This window comes from Xiphophorus couchianus, chromosome 7 (genome assembly GCF_001444195.1).
Source record: "Xiphophorus couchianus chromosome 7, X_couchianus-1.0, whole genome shotgun sequence".
NCBI classification, from domain to species: domain Eukaryota; kingdom Metazoa; phylum Chordata; class Actinopteri; order Cyprinodontiformes; family Poeciliidae; genus Xiphophorus; species Xiphophorus couchianus.
The window spans coordinates 20934606-20952802 of record NC_040234.1 but is presented as its reverse complement, the minus strand read 5'-3'; the positions used below and the strand labels follow the sequence as shown (position 1 = coordinate 20952802).

General features: G+C 37.8%; 2 protein-coding genes across 2 annotated transcripts in view; both read right to left on the bottom strand.

The window, feature by feature from the left end:
- Window positions 1-385: 385 nt before the first annotated feature.
- LOC114148035 (uncharacterized) lies at window positions 386-11653 on the bottom strand. The gene is made up of 11 exons (XM_028022948.1): window positions 11462-11653; window positions 10531-10676; window positions 10128-10209; window positions 9766-9901; window positions 8986-9188; window positions 8608-8744; window positions 7929-8067; window positions 7452-7736; window positions 5105-6241; window positions 2894-3672; window positions 386-2401 (listed from the first exon to the last, which is right to left on the bottom strand). The coding sequence occupies exons 1-11, from the start codon at window positions 11648-11650 to the stop codon at window positions 1375-1377; spliced, it is 4260 nt and encodes a 1419-aa protein (XP_027878749.1). The 5' UTR covers window positions 11651-11653; the 3' UTR covers window positions 386-1374.
- Window positions 11654-12908: 1255 nt separating this feature from the next.
- htr1fa (5-hydroxytryptamine (serotonin) receptor 1Fa) overlaps window positions 12909-18197 on the bottom strand; it is a 29085-nt gene continuing 23796 nt past the window's right edge. Inside the window, exon 3 of the mRNA XM_028021883.1 lies at window positions 12909-17996. Coding sequence (XP_027877684.1) covers window positions 16799-17996 — 1198 coding nt within the window. The 3' untranslated portion in view covers window positions 12909-16798. The remainder of the gene's footprint in view (window positions 17997-18197) is intronic.

The window sequence follows — 18197 nt, the reverse complement described above, 5'->3', positions numbered from 1 at the left end:
TGCATTTTCTTGATGAGCTTCAAGAGGTAGTCACCTGAAATGGTTTTCACTTCATAGGTGTGTCCTGTCAGGTTAATAAGTGGGATTTCTTGCCTTATAAATAGTCATGAAAATAAAGAAAGCCCATTTTAATTAGAAGGTGTGTCCAAACTTTTGGTCTGTACTGTACATCATAGCATTTTCTGCAATGAATCTATATGAGCACCTATTTGAAACTATTTAAATTTATATTTAATGGTATTGAAAATTAGTGAGATGTACCCATCATTTTGAGCAACTCCACAGATGTGGACATTACCTTTGAAAAACTCCCCAACAAGGCCTTCTTACGCTTCAAATGATTTGCTTTTTATAAAACAATGTAGACTTTACACAGTTATTATGCAAGTAATTATTTTGAGTTTTACTTTTACACACTTTTTCCAACTCCAAAGTGTATCAACTTTAATGCTTACTGAATGCAAGTATGTCAGGTGAATCATACGTCTGTAATTAAGGAGCGTGTTCTCCTTCAGTGGTGTCTGCCTGAGTTACTCAGGTGTAAAAATGTTCAATGCTCAGAGACATAGCCGAGGTAAGGAAGTCTAGAAGTCGACTGCCGCTGTACAACACACTTAGGCTGTTTTTTTTTAACGTTTTTATGGACTGACTAGACTGAGAACTCCACTTCACCTGACTGCAGCAAGGTGGAGTGCTGGGATGATTAAGGATGAGCTTGTTGCGCCATTTTAGGTTAAGAACTTAATCAAAATAAACTTAAAATTATTTGAAGTTTCTTCACGAAAAGGTACAGATAAGAGCAGTCAGAAAAGTTTAAGAAAACAATTTTTTATGCAGGATGATGCTCCACTGCTAAGTGGCTAACAGACAAATGTCTTAAAGATAGAAATAATAATATGGCTTCCTTCCTCACCTAAACTAAATACTTAAAAATCTTGGGGGCTCTTATAATCTCATTATTGACAATTAATAAAATGAATAGAAAATATTTTAATTTAGATATTTCTAGACACTAACAGTTGCCCATTACTTTTGCCCTTTTAGTCTCTGAAGTACTCAGGTTTGTAATTGTTCAAGACTCATATTAAGACTCAAAATTATAACTTGCATAATAATTGTAACTAGTATAAATTAATTTAAATAAAATTAAAATCAGTTTGTTGTTTAATTAAACACAATACAAGTACAGTAGCTGCGTCCATTAAATTATTGCTCGATTTAGAATTAACTACACATTTTGTTGCTGATCCACTGTAAATATGAAAATGAGACAAATGAAAACAATAATTCACAGCTCGTCTTCAAACACAATCTGTTTATGAATGGAGTTGAGAGGTTTTGTGCCATAATGTTCTGATCAGTGAGCCAATGAGGCTAACTTTCATCATCTGAATCAAAACCAAAGAGAGAGGAGCAGGTGTTGCGGCCTTCGTGCATTTGTAATTCCTCCAATGTGCTGAAGGAGGACAGACATTTGCCGCAGCGATGTCGGACTTTCTGGTCCGGGACTACCACATTCTGATTTGCCTTTTCTGCAGCCAGTTCTCTCATCTTCTTCTTGTTGACATATTTTTTTACAGACTGCTGATCAGCGGAACTCCTCTTCCGCATTGAAAGCACCGATTCGTCCAAGTAGGTGGAGGGTGGCGGTCGGACAAAGGGGGTTTTTACAAACTGGGCATAGGCGGGATCTTCGGGTTTAAAGGTCTTGTGCTCCGTGATGTGCGGTTCTGCTATGTTCTTCTGGATTCCCTCAGCCAGAGTGGAAATATCTTGGTACTCTCTGATATTTATGACGTCCCAGTTGATCAGTTTTTTTTCAGGTTTCTTTTTAGGGGTTTTCGCAGCACCAGTTGCAGTCTTGGATTCCTCTGGGGTAAGTTTTGTCACTTCCTCAAATCCATTGATTGTGGGTCTATCTTCCAAGATTTCAGGGCTACGTGTTGTTGTTGGACAGTTATCACATGTAGCTAAATCCTGGCTGTTGTCTAGGCTAGTTGTTTCCCCATCTTCAGCTTTGATTTTATCAGAAGTAGGACTCATTTGGCTTTGGGACTTTTTATTCTGAAGCCAAATTTCTTCAATTTTTACCCTTTGCTTCCATGGAGCTTCTTTGCTCATCTTGTCTTTTAGGTTGGCTCCAAGGTCAAGCTCTTTCCTCTGTGGCACTGGGATGTAGTGTCTCCATTCGTGGTCAGAAAGACCCTGAAAACATGAGAAGAGCTTCTCACAGTCTGGGTATGAACACTGAGGTCTGAAGGGCTGGTGGGTGTTGATGTGGTCCTTTAACTCCGGCTGTGTTGCAAAGCGCTGTTTACACTCTATGTGGTAGCAGAAGAATGGCAGAGGATCATCGTGGAGCTTCATGTGGTGCTTATACTGATCCAGGAACTGCATATGCCTGCCAGAGGAAACAGACGTTTAAAAAAACAGAACATTTTGAGTCCTTAAACATAACAGTGAGATCTGCAAATATTTCATATTTGACGTCCAAAGATCTTAAAGTGAAGAATAAAGATTGTGCGCAATGGAGTTTACCTCAAATAAATTACATTTTTCATAAACACAATACTGTGAAAAACAGCTGTTAGATTTCATATTTTGTCATCTTTGTATAATTTATTAATTGTTTCCACATAAATTTCAATACATTTCAATTTCAATGTTAAGAGATAAAAATGCTTTTCTTTATTAAGGGAAAAATACCTATCCAAATCAATCTGGCCCTAGGTGATATGGCTGCATGACATTTTCATCCAAAAAAAATGGAGTCAGTGATTTTTAATTTTTTTTTTTTAAGAAAACAAACTTTTAAGAACCTGTTAATTTACCTGATAACAAATTTAGATCTTTTGTTTTTATCAAAATAGAAATGTTTGATTTTGGTTCTTACCTGACACAGAAACAGCACTTGTGTTTGGACCAAACGTAAGTCTTCTCCAGAACCTTCTCTTCACCAAGATGGCATTTGATGGCATGCTTTGTCAGCGAACTGTTCAGTTTCAAGAAAACTCGATCGCAGATGTCTGACGGGCACAAGGGATATGTATAATCCACACTGCACCCATTCTCCCCCACTGGGGTCTCTTTGCCCTCTTCCCCTACCTCCTCCTTTATCGAAGCCACATTCTTTATTATCACCAGACCATCTGTAATAACAACTTGCTCATCTGTGAATTCAATCAGGTTAATCTCTGTGTTTGGTCTTTTGTTTCTTTTATGAAACAAAGCCGTCTTTCTAAGCAGGACGCGGATATTTCTGATGATCCGTTCCTCCCTGTTCAGGATCAACACCTGCTTTTTGGATTTGGATTTAGGTTTCTGTTCAGAAGTTTCGTTTTCGGCAACAGGCATCTCAATTTCTTTATCGGGCGGGTGCTCATTTTCCATGATTCCATTAGTAGGTGGATTTTCCTGCATTTGCTCCACATTTGGTTTATGATTCGACATTTCATTAATGTGTTCGAGAATATGCTTTTTGGCCAAAGGCAGAAGCTTGAAGCGTTTTCCACAGAGAATGCATTTTAGTTTCCTATTCTTTAAATGTGAGAATGCGTGCCTCATCACATTCAAACCCTTGAATGTTTTATGGCAGATCTTACAGGTATAACTTAAGTGACCGTACTGTTGAGTCCGCAGCAATTTCTCCCTCCATGTTTTTATGGGTTTTATCTGGACAAAGACACAAAGAAGCAAAATGTAGAGGTCAATTATAATCCTATACAAAACAATATGAGAAGCTGCTGCATCATCAAAACATTTTTATCTGATTTTGCTCAATCTTCTCCCAACAGTACAAAAAACAAACCTTATAATACACTCCAATGGGCAAATTGATGTAATTGTTGTTTTCTATATCAGTCTGCTTCTTCACCAATGGATACCACCGGTTCATACTCACTCACTGAAATTTCATTCTTACATTTCATACCTCAAAACAAACCACTAAGATTTTATGTATTTAAACAATTGGATAACATATTTTCTGTATACAGAAAGTCTTAGAAGTATTCAAATTTTATTAATAAACTTAATTTTGTATTAATTTCTAAAAAATCATGAATTCATTCATTCCATTACACCCTACTGATAAAATATGACAAATTATGCCCTCTCACCAAATCTGAACAACTCAGAACAACCACCCCATCATAAAACAACATGACCTAATGGTAGATAATAAGTAGAAAAAAAAAAAGATACTTCATCAGCACTCAAAGTGGGCATCCAGACTTAATGTAGCAGAAAGCTCGATTTTGCTCTTACGGGTGGTTGAGTACCTCATGCAGTAAACTCTTTCCAGCGGGAGTCAGACCCGTTTCCTCCTCGTTCAGATTGTAAATGACCTCACAAGCAAAAAGCTTGAATTGGCTACAGCCAGAGCAGAAAATAAAGAACTGTCTTTTCAGAAAATAAACGACTGTGTTTCTGTTTCTCTACACAATAAAAGCAATGCTAATTGTTTCACTAAAACTTAGATTAGAAATGTAGGTTTCCAAGTTCCTAAGACCAAAAGTTTAAAAACTAAATTTTAATATTTATGAAAATAATGTCCTTTCATAATCAAGCGACTCTATGTCAAACTCAAGGGAAAAATATCAAATGAAAAAAGATAGATTACAAAGAATGATAAAAATCAACATATAACTGGTCAACTAGTCAAAATTAATTGCTGTTTAAACAAAAACTAATCTTATCCTGCCCGATGTTGATTTCTGATTTTCTCATCTGACCTGTAGATTTCGACCGATTCAAAACAAAGAGGAAAATAGTTATTTGATAGAATAAATTGAAAAGAAAAAGTACTACTAGATCATCCCGATAAAATACAAAGCATCTGATGCCAACCATCAAATTTTTATTACATTCAAAGTGAAAGCTGTTAATCAATAAACTAAAGTGAAAAGTTAGATCTCATCAGAATCTAGGTGCTTTCCTGTCACCAATCAGAGCTGATGAAGGGCAAAACAGGGAAAAGTGACTTTTGAATCTCTATTTCAAAGTTACTGTTTTGATTTCCAAAACTGGCAGCAATGTGGAGTGATGCAGAGTTACGGTAACAATACCGTATTATAAGGATGAGTAAATAAAAAAAAAGACTGACCTCAGTTTCTGGTTCTTCTATTTCCACATCTGACTCCTGCTTTATGTTACCATTAATCTCATCAGATGGCTTCAATTCTGAAGGTTTTGGTTCTTCACCTTCAGCGTCTCTAGACAGGAGGGAGTAATTGTGTAGCAACTCAACTGGATTATCCAATAACTCAAAGACAGGACCATCGAGCTCGGGGTCAGCTTCGACAGCAACAGCAGGAGCTGGGGGTTCACTTGGTAAATCTTCACAAAGTTTCGATTCCAAAGATGTTTGAGGTTGTTCACTGAGACTGGAACCAATAACCATACTTGAGTCTTTGTTGTTTTCCTTGATAAGTTCATTCAGATGCTGAACTACCTCTTCTGTGTGTTTAGCAAAGTTTGAAGGGATATCATCCAAATCAGGTACAAGTTCCTGTTTGTCTTCTGTTTCTGTTTCCACCTCAACTCCACATGATTCCTCTGTGAGGTGAAGTTCATTATCGGGGAAAGATAACTCCAGCTTCGGTAAAGGCTTTCTTCCTCGCTTTTTGCCACCAACTCTGATAACCGTAAACGTCTGGACTTGCTCTGTCTTTGGAAGACCCTGCAACCATCTCTTCTTCCGACCCCTTCTTTTAAAAATCTGGTTCTTAACGCTTCGGGACAAATATTCTCTCTTGTGGTTTGAAGGGAGAATCACATTGGCAGAATTCCCCACTTTTATTTGGGTGCATCTTAGAGAGTACATGGGTTTACTACTCAAAGAAGTGGGTTTGAGATTGTATTTAAATTCCGGATCATCAACAAAGTCAAGCTCTTCGTCTGGCAAAGTTTGCTTCAATCTCTTCCATTTCTTCCTCCTTAGATGAATATGACCTCGTGGAACACACTTTGTTTCTGATTTAACCACAACCGGGATTTCAGGAAGGTCTTCGCTCTCAGTTGGACCTGGAGTGCTGAGGCATGAATCAAGACATAGGGTGCACGACTCATTCACACAGTTATTCGGTAAGAGATATTCACTAGATTCCTTTTCCTCTTCCAGCTTCATCTCATCGAGAACAGCGTCTTTCATGACCTTATCGCTCATCAACTCTAAGCAGTGAGTCCTGAGAGTTAGCAGGTTCCAAAACTCAGGGTCAAAGCACAGGCGCTCTTTCAGCATCTGGAAAGGAAAAGATATTGTTAAAATGTCTTAATTAGAAATATTTTGTAATTTGTCCTTTTAATTATTTTGCTATAATTTGAAAAATATTCCAATCTTACAGTTTTCAAATGATGAATTTATTCACTGAGGAGAAAAACCTTGATGGCAGAAAGAGGGCAAATGGGTCAAACCATTTGTGACACCTTGCAATAAGACTAACATCTATGCAGAGCGACTTTCACCAATTGTTCTTTGCAGAAATAATTTCAAATCAGTCACATTTCAAGGGTTTTTGAAAACAAACCTGATACTTCAAACTTTAAGAATATTTTTGAATCTTTGAGAGGTAGATGTGACGTCTAGCTTCGAATCACTGTCCTGCAGCGTAATCCAAGTGTCCTTGAGCTAACGCTGAGTCTGACTTGAGCAATGAACTGGGAATGGCATCACACTCGAGTTGACACACTCACCTGATATTGCTAGAAGTCAAAAAGTAATAGAATTTTCCATTTGTTCTAGTGCAAACTATTGTTAGTAATACAATTTCATAATATATTTCTCTCCATTTTATGCATTCAAAACACAAACATCAGCATCACCATAAAGCCTATGATAAAAAGGAAACATGAAGGGCGCTCAAATTTCCTACTGGACAGCTACATTGACTATAGATTCAGAAAACCCAGTGGACCAACACAACATGGCACTGCAAACCATCACTGCCTGCAACATGGATTATGTGCCTCTCCACTCTTCCTCCAAATGAAATGTAAACTTCAGTTTTAACCGAAAAGAACCACTATGCAAAAGCCCAGTTCTGTCTCTCCTTAACCCAGATAGAATGAGGAACGTGGCTCCTGACTCCAGCCTCTGTGAACTGCGTTTGAAGCTCCCCAAAATTCTTAAAAAGAATTTTCTTTACATTCCTTTCAAGGCTGCATCTACTGATGCACCTTTTCCTAACACATTTTTTGAGTTAATAAGCTGATTAGAGGGTGATTACAGTTTTACATTTTACTTTTTCACAATATTAAAATGTTCTGAAACAAAATTTTGTTTTTATCATCTTCAAACCATAATTATCAAAATTAAAAGAAACAAAGGCTTGATATATTTCAGTCTGTGTGTAATGAACTCATTTATGAAGTGAGTAAAAAATAGTACTGTACATTCTGAAAATGTAATGCCTTTAGATGCATGTCTTGTCATTAATATTTTAGATACGAACCTGCAGAATATGGAAGCGAACATTGGTCCGGAGAGGGTTGTTGTGAGGATGTTGCTCCTGATCTGGATGCCTGTAAAGAAGACACACAGTCCGGTACGCCTCCAGGCTTCGCTCCTGGCAAAAGACCAGCAGGGAACACGCGCGACAGATCTCCAGGTCATGAGGCAGCAGGAAGGCGATGGTCTTGCAGACAAGTGAGCGGGTTACAGTGTCACTCCGCATATCACAGAGATGCAACGCCCTGGCACAGAGCTCAACAGCAACCACAACTCCCTCACCGCCGAGCTATACAAATGAAAAGAAACACCAGTGGAAAAAAGATGAGCCAAAAGTTGAATAAGAAAATCAAATGACTCAGGACAAGATGGGAGAGTGTCAAAACTTTGTGTGAAAGTGTCATAAGAATTAAAAAGACATTTCATTAAAAAATTAAATGTACCTTATGGATCTAAGCTAATGATGAGTTGACATTCTTACCTCAGTGAGCAGCTTGATGAAGGGGAAGATGGCTCTGATGTTGGTGGCAGATGAAGCAAGTTCTGAACACTCAGCCAGGAAGCCTTGTCGGGAGGGATAGGCCCTCAGATGCAATCTACTCCAGATAAAGACGAGGTCCCTGCAGGAAAGTGAACACGGTCAACTACATCTACTTCAGGTGTGCAGCCATGGACACACATGGCTACATATTTACAAATTAGCCTCATTCTTCAGTTTTTTTGAGATTTTATACTCAAATCATGGCAGTCATAGAAAACATTCTTAAATTTGTAAACCCAGTTCCTACTAACAGACTAGAGCAAGTTCAACAACATACTGGCAGTAAATATTTTAGAAGGATCGTGGTTTGACTGCTAATGTGTAACAAATGAACAGTGAACTACAGTGAAACCTCAAAGTTATATAAATAAAAGGATATGCTAATTAAAAAGTAATCCTACATGCAAGTATTAATACTTCTTTCTGCTGCTGTCAGATTGAAGAAAGGACACGTTAATTTGCCAGAACATCTAGCAACAACTGTGGAAGATCAGAACCTCCTACAAATTCTGAAATCTGAAGATGTGTGAATATTAAAAAGATTTTAAATAAATGTATCAACAGGGAGTTTATGGCTAATTTTCAAGGGACAAAATGCTGGTTAGAATGTCACACTAACCAGATGTAATACATGTCCCCTTTGTGCAACTGCCGAGTGAGGAAAGCTTTACACAGCGACAACAAAAGCTCATCTTTTTCCACGCTCTCAGTGTTGCAGATTATCTCGACTGCATCACGGCCGTCTATTTCTGCCATCTGAGGAACAACAAAAACATCACATTCATAACTGTACAGTCATAGCCGATAACACTAAAATGTGTCATTTGTATTGTAATGGACAGAAACAAACTTCTCTGCTGAAGAAACTGCTTAAATATACTTAAAATAATTTGAGTAATAAATGCAACACAAAAGGTTGACATGTCAGGCAAATAAAATAAAAAAACAAGAGCTTTTGCCATTATTCAACTGCTTCAAAGTGCAACAACAACCTTACCTCCTTCTGAAGGCTTTCATACAGAGAGGCCTTGTAGAGGCATGTCAAGTAGGCCTGATGGAAGTAAAGATGCTTTCCAATCTCCTGGTTTTCCAGACAGCTTTTAGAAAGAGCCATAGCCTCCTGCATCCGTTCACAGGCCTGCAGATATCGAACGCGCAGCTCCAAAAAGATAGGCAATTCTGTACTGAAGTAGTCATCAACTGCACAGACGGAGAGGACATCAGTTAGATGGACTGTTTCTGTAACGCTCCAAGCCAATAAACTTTAACCAAAATGACACCTGATCCTGCTAAAATTTAACTAGAGGTCAATAATTTTACAGATCCAACTTTTTTAGTAAAATACAGTCCATTAGACAACATTCATGTCAACAGACGTCTTTAATATAGTCAAGTTTTCACATACTTTGAATGGTACAAAATATCTCTTGACATCAAAAGGAACTGCAGAATCATGATTGCTATTAATGAGTGAGTTGAGCAGGAAATATCAATGCCAGTATAATAATAAAATATAGCATTTTATTCTGCTGCACTTCAAAGCCAAATAGTGTGAGGATATGAAGTTCGTTGACTTTAATGTAGAACCAGGCTGGAGCAAATGCTTCATCTTGGGCATAAAAGTTTTAGATGGGGATATCACTAATTAAAGCAGTATCATTCCCCAGTAATTTATGTTAACTGACAAAATCTATCAAGGTCAGTCAGTTTTAACAACAGTTTAATTAGAGTCATTTTTTAAAACATTATTTCACTTTCTAATGCGGTGCACGTCTACCTTCACTCTGGAGCACTTCTCCCTCTTTCAGAATTCTCTGCAACACTGAATTCTCCCATGGACCCCCACCTTTGATAACCTGCTTCACATGATGTAGATAGATGTTCCTGTGCCTCAAAAGTTTCAAGTGGCATTCCTACAACAACAACAAAAATCACGATAAGTCAGAGCACTACTCAATTTCATTTAAAAAGTTAGATAAGCTTTTGGAAAGTTCACATCTGATAGGTTTTTCATTATCAAGTTTGTTGTGTTGTTTTATGCTTGAAAAGAAGTGGCTGAAGCCGGATGCTCTGGCTATTTACAGTGTTCAATCGCCAGAGCAATTGAGCAAATAAAGTAATCAGACGTTGTTTCGATACCTGAAAACAATCAAGGATGTTTTTCAAAGGCTTTTCCACAAATTCCTCCCTGCTAAAGAACAGCATCAGTTCAAAGAAGCTCCTGCAAGAGAAAAGGACTGACATAAGGCCAACAATACGAATAACAACAAACCTCAGCTTGGTTCATAGTTTGCACATTCCTCTGAATTTGAGTATACCAATTTTAAAACCTGCAGTGTGTTTCTTTCTTATGCAGTAAAATTGCCCTTACAGTACAGTCTCTTATCTAGCTTTTTGATGATATATTTTAACTTGGTATGAATCTGCAGGCCTCAACTTGCCTGTCACTTAAACCTGAACCTTCCAATAATGTCCATGGATTTCACATGGACATTAATTTCTTGTAGTGACAGCATCTAAAACAGATTCCAACGGTACTCACAAGGCCAGACTGCTGAGGACATAGTGGACGTGCTGACAGTCATCAGGAAAGGTAGATGTGGCTTTGGTAAAATTGCAGAGAGCAGTCCGCAGAACCTTGAGTTGAGGCAGAGGAACATGCCACTGGGCTGTGTACTCCTCCACCAACTGTGCAGGAAGAACAAAGGTAATTAATCCACACCAAAAACACAGAAATGCCCGATAAGTTAACTCCAGCTACGAGCTCTTTGGTATTCTTTCCTAGGTCTAACATTTCTCCATGAATATCTTGTAAACATTGACATACAGTGCAGGCTTTTGTTTGCGTAAGCATGCAAACACATAAGATTTACATACGATTTTAGGCACTGATCAAAACATCATCTAATAAAATAAAATGATATGAAGTACAGTTAAGTTAAGTGTGTAACTTCAAAGTTGTTTCTTTTTCCAAACATGAGGCGTGTCTCTATTGTAGCGCTGTAATAAATCACAAAGAACATCACATTTGTCGTTACTGACAGAAGGAAAACTGGTGCCTTCGGCTTGGGTAAAGATACTGGATATCTCGTTTCCGGTGATATTTGAAATATAAAGCTTTTATTTTGAATCTTCTTGTCTTGATTAATCATGACAGGTAACGTTCACCACGCTGTGTACACACAAACCTTGTTTCGCCTCTCACTCTCATTATCCTGTTAGCTTAGCTTAACTGAAAAGCTACACAGTTAAGCATTTTCAAACGTCAAATAATTAACACCGTTTTATACAGTTTCAAAGGCACAGTACTGTTTTTATCTTTAGAAACTGGCTATTCGTGTGAGTTCCTGATTACCTATGGCGATACAACTGCATAAATAGAGCTAGTCTGGAGGCTATCGGGAGCTATAAAAGCTAGGAGTGTTAGCACAAAACAAACTCCAATTTTGTCGAAACAGTTTTTTCCAACACACCTCACAAAACTCAGAGCAGTAGTCCTTGCTGTTTAGAGACGACTCGTCCCTGCAGTGTCTAAGACACAGTGAATCCAGAGCTAATTCAAGCCCGTCAGTTTCCAAATCACTTTCGTTGTCCGCCATACTGTATGCTTTATCCAGCGCATAGACAAGGTTGCCAGATTTGTCCCGCATTATCCACCGCATGAGCTTTCCTCCTTACAGAGGCACTACGAATCTGGCAACCAACTTTATATTGTGAAAATATATATTTTGTATAAGTGAATTGTACCAGTGAATTGTACGTATATATACAATTCACTGGTAAAATATTTTCAACATTTGTTAGAACTGTTCATTATGTCCTGAGAAACAGCATAAAGCCTCTATAAATGAATAAACTAAAGATGTTGATAAGAACACATGACCAGTCACGCATATTACAATTTTCAAACCTGAGGTTTGACTGGTTTTGTGATCTACAGGTGAACATTCACTCCATTGTGTGCTTGAACGTTCCATCCCATGTATTCTTGTATACTTTCCATATGCATCAAACAGGAGTCGGGCCACTGTTAAAGGTAATTGTGCGTTGCAGTATGGGTTGCAGCAGTGGTACTGAAGATGGCAGCACCCAAGTAGGACGCAGATATGAGGGAGGACAAAATAGTGCCAAAAAAGACGGAAAAAAATTAAGTTGAGGAAGTACCTTTATTTTCCTTAGCAAAAAGATCCCCTGGGATGAGATGTAAAACTTCACTTAGGATGCAGATGTAAATTAAAGTAGAAAGAGGTCATCTCAATGTTCTTTTTATATTGGGGTTTAAAATACAAATGTTTCTGGACCAATGAGAAAGGTTTTGTCCTTTATTGTAACATTTAACTGTTCACTTTAATACAGGTTGCTGTATGTAAAGATCTGAAAAAAGGTCTTTATCACCACAATATGATTTGTTGCTACCAAAAATGTAAAAGATAAAATTCCAAAATAATAATAAAACCTTGAAAAATGTTAAAAATGTAAAAAAAAAAAATAAAAATCTTGCATTTGGGCCATTATTGATTCAATTACTGTGCTTGCAGGTTGGTTTATTGATCTTTTAAAAGCACACCTGAAAAATACAAGTAAATTGTGTATATGAATATATACAAAGTTTATATATTATGGAACAACTTGTAAAATGTAGATCCTTGTGGAGACTCAGGTAAATCAAAGGAGTACTTTGTTACTTTTGCCTGGTTACTGATTTGAACTAAAGCAATTCCAAATAGGTAAAAGAGGGTAAGATTGACAGTTTTTGTAGGACAAAATTACAGAATGGAATCAACAGGAAATCACTAAACATGGATCTAATGTGGTCTCTACATAATGTGTAGGTGGGAGAAAAAAGAATTGACTTCTTTCCCTCGGAAATGTCCCTAAAGTTCAGGGGGAAAAATTGACTATTCAAAAAGAGAAAGGAAGCAAAATTTCAACTGCCTTTATTTATTTTGATGAAGGAAGATAAATGAACCATATCACATAAATGTATTCATACATCTTTCTTTAGCAGCAAAGTTGCAGGTCATCACAACCAAGTGGGAAGTCTAAATTATCTCTCTTAGCCACAAGATGGCACCTTTGCACAATAATTCGAAACATCCTGTTAAATCACAATCTGTCAGCAGACTGAATAGAATTCACCGGTGAAAAATCATTATTATTCCTATACAGCTCTCTCCATACATACAATGATACATTTATATTACCTCTTAACAACATATTTCCTGTAGTGCAATCTAGGTTTTTGTCTTCTTTTGTAATTCAGACATGGACACTGCAAAAGAAATGTATGGTCACACTGGAAAAGATGTAAGCAACGATATTCCACACCTATTCTTATCTTATTTCAGTGGCATACAGTACACCCTCATATTTGACTCATCCACAATCATTCCTAACATATCTCATACTGTCTTCAAGATGGTGAAAAATAGGAGTCCTATTCCAAGTATTTGAGTAGGAGTAATATAATGAGGAATTCTACGCCAGTAACTCTGAGGCTTGATTAACCCTGTGCTGGCTACGGTGTGAAAGTTAAGCAGGCTGGGTTGTATACAGTTTTCAGGAAAAAGAATTAAATAAATAAAATTAAAAATATCTGGGAAAATAGAATATGAAACGTTGTTACAATCTAAAAAATGGCAGTTTCTTACATAAATGGTAAGTTTACATCATAAAGTTTATAAACAATTATCTGATAATTACACAACAGATTTCATATAACTGACGCTTGACTCAAAGGCTCCTTAAAAGAAAGGTATGAAAATCGGACTTATCCGAGGGAATGCTTTCTGTTTGATACTCCTAACAAGATGTTCTGTCAGTTTTCTTGTTTGACTCACATTGACAGGCGAGGTTTATGGCAGTTTTAGCTGTTCGGGCAGAGCTCAGACAAACATTTACCTTAAATATTTATTTGAAAATTATTATAAAAGGAGCAAATATGTAGCATAGAAAATAATTTTGTAATGAGCAGATATTTCCTTGAGCCAGGGCTGCCTGGTTAGCCCAGGGTTGTACCCTTGGGTTTCATTCATTCTCAACACGTTCACCTACCTCTTTTGTTCTAGTATTTTCCAGCAAGTAGTGATCCACTATTACTGGTCCCTGTAAGACTTAGATTTTAACTAAGCACTTTTTTTTGTTTCACTTCTCATAAAGTCAATTTACAGCCAAAAGGTCTGCAAAGCTCATAGATCTATTTGTTCTTAGTTTTTTTTTTCTGCATTGTTCACCTTTTTCTTTCCTAAAATTGACATTGCATTATATGGAGTCTTGGTGAAAGCAGTTTTGAGTTGAGTTTAAGGACATAGTGATGATCTCATTCTCGTAGTCTTCTGCAGTTCTTTGTCTGGAGAAATCATTTCTTTTGGCACAGTGATATCATCTTCAGCCTTCATCTTTGCATTCAAAGATCAATACTCTATATAAATAACATAACCTCACTATGTCATATTTAGACTTTTATGCTTCAGTTCACAGTTCACAGATGGTGTGATTTCAGATATAACACTGATGATATGAGGTACATGCATTAATAATTCATTGAAATATGCTACCACACCTGCTGCACTGTGGTACCGTTGTTAGCATTGTTGCCTTGCAGCAAGAGGATTCTGGGATACAATCCCATTGTGGCCTTTTGGAATGGAGTTTGTGTGTTCTCACTGTTCTTGAGTTCTTTCCTCCCACAGTCCGGACACATGACTGTTGGATTGATTTATCTCTCTACATTACCGTCAATCATGAATGTGGGAATACAAGGTTTATTGTCCTTTTTTTGTCTTTGTGCTGCCCTGTGATGAATTTGACACCAGTCCAGGCTATACAATGTTTCTTGCTCATTGACTGCAGAAGCTGGGTACCACACTCCTTTCACGACCTATTAAGCTGGAACACTTGGATCAGTTCCATCCAAGTGAGATGGAACTGATGCTTACATTTAAAAAAGTACCCATTGTCATGTAAACAACTGACCAAGTCATAAAATCAACGAGTCATGGTTCTCTTTTGGAAACTAGTGCTGTTGATAAGGTGCATATCTTTAACCCCTGTCTTAACAATGGACGTTTTGCTGGCATGACTCAAAGTATAAGATGGCCTAAATGAACAATGGTATCTATTGACTGTACTATATCTTGCATCAATCATCTGCTCAATCTAAAACATGTGCCATCACATATCAGTTTAATATGTAGTCTTAGATGTGTCAATGCTAACAATAAAAAAAGAGAATACAATGTAAATATTGTCCATGTGTTTAGAATGGTTCATCGTAAACAGCTGCGTGAAAAAAGGGTTTTGCTGAAAGCCTTCTTATTTTGAAAAAGAATTGTATGGACAAAGTCTCAGAGGGACAGATACAAGGAAAACTTTAGTTTCATTTCAGATTAGTTGTGTGACTTAAGGATGATAATAATAGAAGTGGTATACTGCAATATTTATGCAGAAAAATATATGGGCTGAGTCTTCAACCACAATTCAACTTATTCTGCAAAATTATTTTTCATACTTATTACAGCTCAGTTCATGATTGCAAAAAGTAAAAAAAAAAAAAACAACCCAAAAAACACATCAATTAAATGTCTCTGGGTAATGAAAACAGCTGGTGCCCCCCCTGGATTGGCAGTCTTGCAGCCGGATGGAGCAGATGTGCTGAAATCCACATTCGCCCTCCCTAGTATGACTCAAAAATACAGTCTAACAGGTAGGTGTCTAATCAATTTATCTGATGGTGCTTTTAGGTGTCTGAAGATACCAGACCTCAAAGGTCTTATCGCCTTAAATTCTTAGAGCACTCTTCTAAACTTTCTTCAACTTTAAATCACTAATTAGGAGCTCCAAATTTGTCCAGGAAGCCTGAAATTTTGTTTTCAGAAAGAGAGAGAGCGATTGAAGCAAATATTTTTTAAGATACATTTTATCCATTTATTTATAAATTAGTGTGGCATGGGTTAATTTGGTAATGCATAAGGACAGCATCTACCATAAATAGCTTAATTGGGGCATCCATAGTTCTGAAAGCAGATAATTACCCTTCAAATACTTTATAAACATTTCTGAATGTTAACCTTTTCTGTTTAAAAACACAGGATGTTAAGATACAGCAGAGTGAAGTTTATAAAACCCACAGAATATTTCCATAACTTTAAGACATTTTAAATGATTGAAGTCAGAACAACATGCTCAAATTTGTTCAAAGGTTTTGCAGAACAAATATAACACAAAAAAATATTTCTGTTGATGATGAGAGTGAAAGTGAGAAAAAAGTTTTTTTTTAATACCATGACCATATAAAACAATGACTTGGTAGGTTGTGGTATTTTACACATGACACATTTTAGCCAGCAGAGTCCAGCTGACAAAAATGAATTTATTATCTGGATCGGACATGATGGTCAGCTATTTATAGACCTTTAAATAGGGCTAATCTCTAATGCTCTGAACCCAGACCTCAGAAATGTCAGCAGTTGCCTTATATTTCAAAACCAACATGTCAGCATCCGTTCACACACACCAATTAACATTAGGGAGATATTGGGCTGCTCTATAAATAGCAGAGGCTGGACTTCAGTGTTGAACTTTAAACCAATACCCATCAGTGAGATGGGGTGCCACTTAGTTTGTTGAAGTAGTTAATATCAATTCTGAAAATGGGAATCAGTCTTTTTTTCTTGTTTACATCCTTTTTCCTGTGGTATATTGATTTAGTGTTCCATTAGTATTCTCTGACTGAAGCCACTACTTTTGTTCTCTTTTTGTTACATACATTTGTTAAATGGTGTGTGAGCTTGATCACGCATGACTAAGCATCAGAGGTAATGACTGCATCTAATAAGTTTTTGGAAAGCTTTTTTAAAGTCCTCATTAAAGATGGTGTAGATGAGGGGGTTGATCAGAGAGTTAAGGTAGCCCAACCACGTAAGAAAATCTGCCATTTCGATAGAAGTGTTGCATGAACCACATGTGTTGACGATCACCTCCTTGACAAAAAATGGCAGCCAACAGATAACAAAGGCCCCTATTATTAACCCCAGTGTGGATGCTGCCTTTCGTTCCCGTGAGCCTGAAATTCGGGGCGCTTGGTAAATTTGGCTTCGACGCGACTCGCTCCTCGAGTCATGCCTGCGTGACTTGCTTTGGAAAACCTTTTTGGAGGCTCGCACCCGTTCACGTGGCGTTTCCTCAGTAGAAGGCTCAGAGAAGGACTTTTCTGGTGGGCTTATGGGCTCTGGACTCTGAGGACCACCATCGCCATCGCTGTCTCCAGGAGGATAGGATGAAGGAATCATGCTCCCATTGGTCATGCATGAGTGACGGCTAGCCCTGCTAGCCTCTCTGCGCATGTAAAGTGTCTGAGCAGCCTTGTAGATTTTGTAGTAGAGGATTAGAATGAGCATCAGAGGAATATAAAATGCTCCAAGTGTGGAATAAAGAGTGAAAGCCATGTGGTGGTGGATGATGATGCATTGATCCTTATGCTCTTCGTCATCGCTGTAGTGTCGCCAGAGTAGCGGAGGAAGTGAAATGAGAATGGACAAGAGCCACACTACTGCCACCATGGCACCAGCCCTGGCTCCTGTGCGCTTGCGAGAATATTCCACAGCATCCGTAATGGCCCTATAGCGGTCAATGGCAATTGTAGCAAGATGAAGAATTGAGCAGGTACAACACGCAATGTCTATGCTCAACCAAATGGTGCACACCACCTCGCCCATGATCCATTTTTCATTCTGGATGTAGATTATGCTGAAGGGCATGACTAGCACAGCCACCAACAGGTCAGTCACCGCTAACGAGCAGATGAGGTAGTTGGCTGGGTGATGTAGCTTGCGGGTGACAGCAATAGCTGTGATCACCAGACAGTTAAAGAATGTAGTTAGTACGGCAACAATAGAAAGGGTTATTGTTAGTAGGATTTTACTGGGAGGGAGTGTTGCAGTCTCAAAGGAGTCAAAACTGCTGTTGTTTGTAGGAAAGGCTCCTTCGGTCCAATTAAAGAAATCCATTCTGCAAAATTAAATGGGAAAAAAGAGTCCGACATTAGGCATACAATGAAGAACGATAAAAAACTCCAAGGTACAACATTAAAAGTGTTTGTGACTTGTGTAATCTCACCACAATCTGGTAAGGAAATTAAAATGTACAAGGTAAAGTTATTCAAACTTCACCTCTCTTTTTCAACATTCAAGGGCGGTTATTTGGGCTTTG

Excerpts from the sequence above, each read along its gene's own strand:
- LOC114148035 (XM_028022948.1), bottom strand. The coding sequence starts at position 11,650 with ATGCGGTGGATAATGCGGGACAAATCTGGCAACCTTGTCTATGCGCTG. Across the intron at positions 10,210-10,530 it reads GTCCTCAGCAGTCTGGCCTT|GAGCTTCTTTGAACTGATGC; the intron begins GTGAGTACCGTT and ends TTTCTCTTGCAG. Across the intron at positions 8,745-8,985 it reads ATGAAAGCCTTCAGAAGGAG|ATGGCAGAAATAGACGGCCG; the intron begins GTAAGGTTGTTG and ends GTTGTTCCTCAG.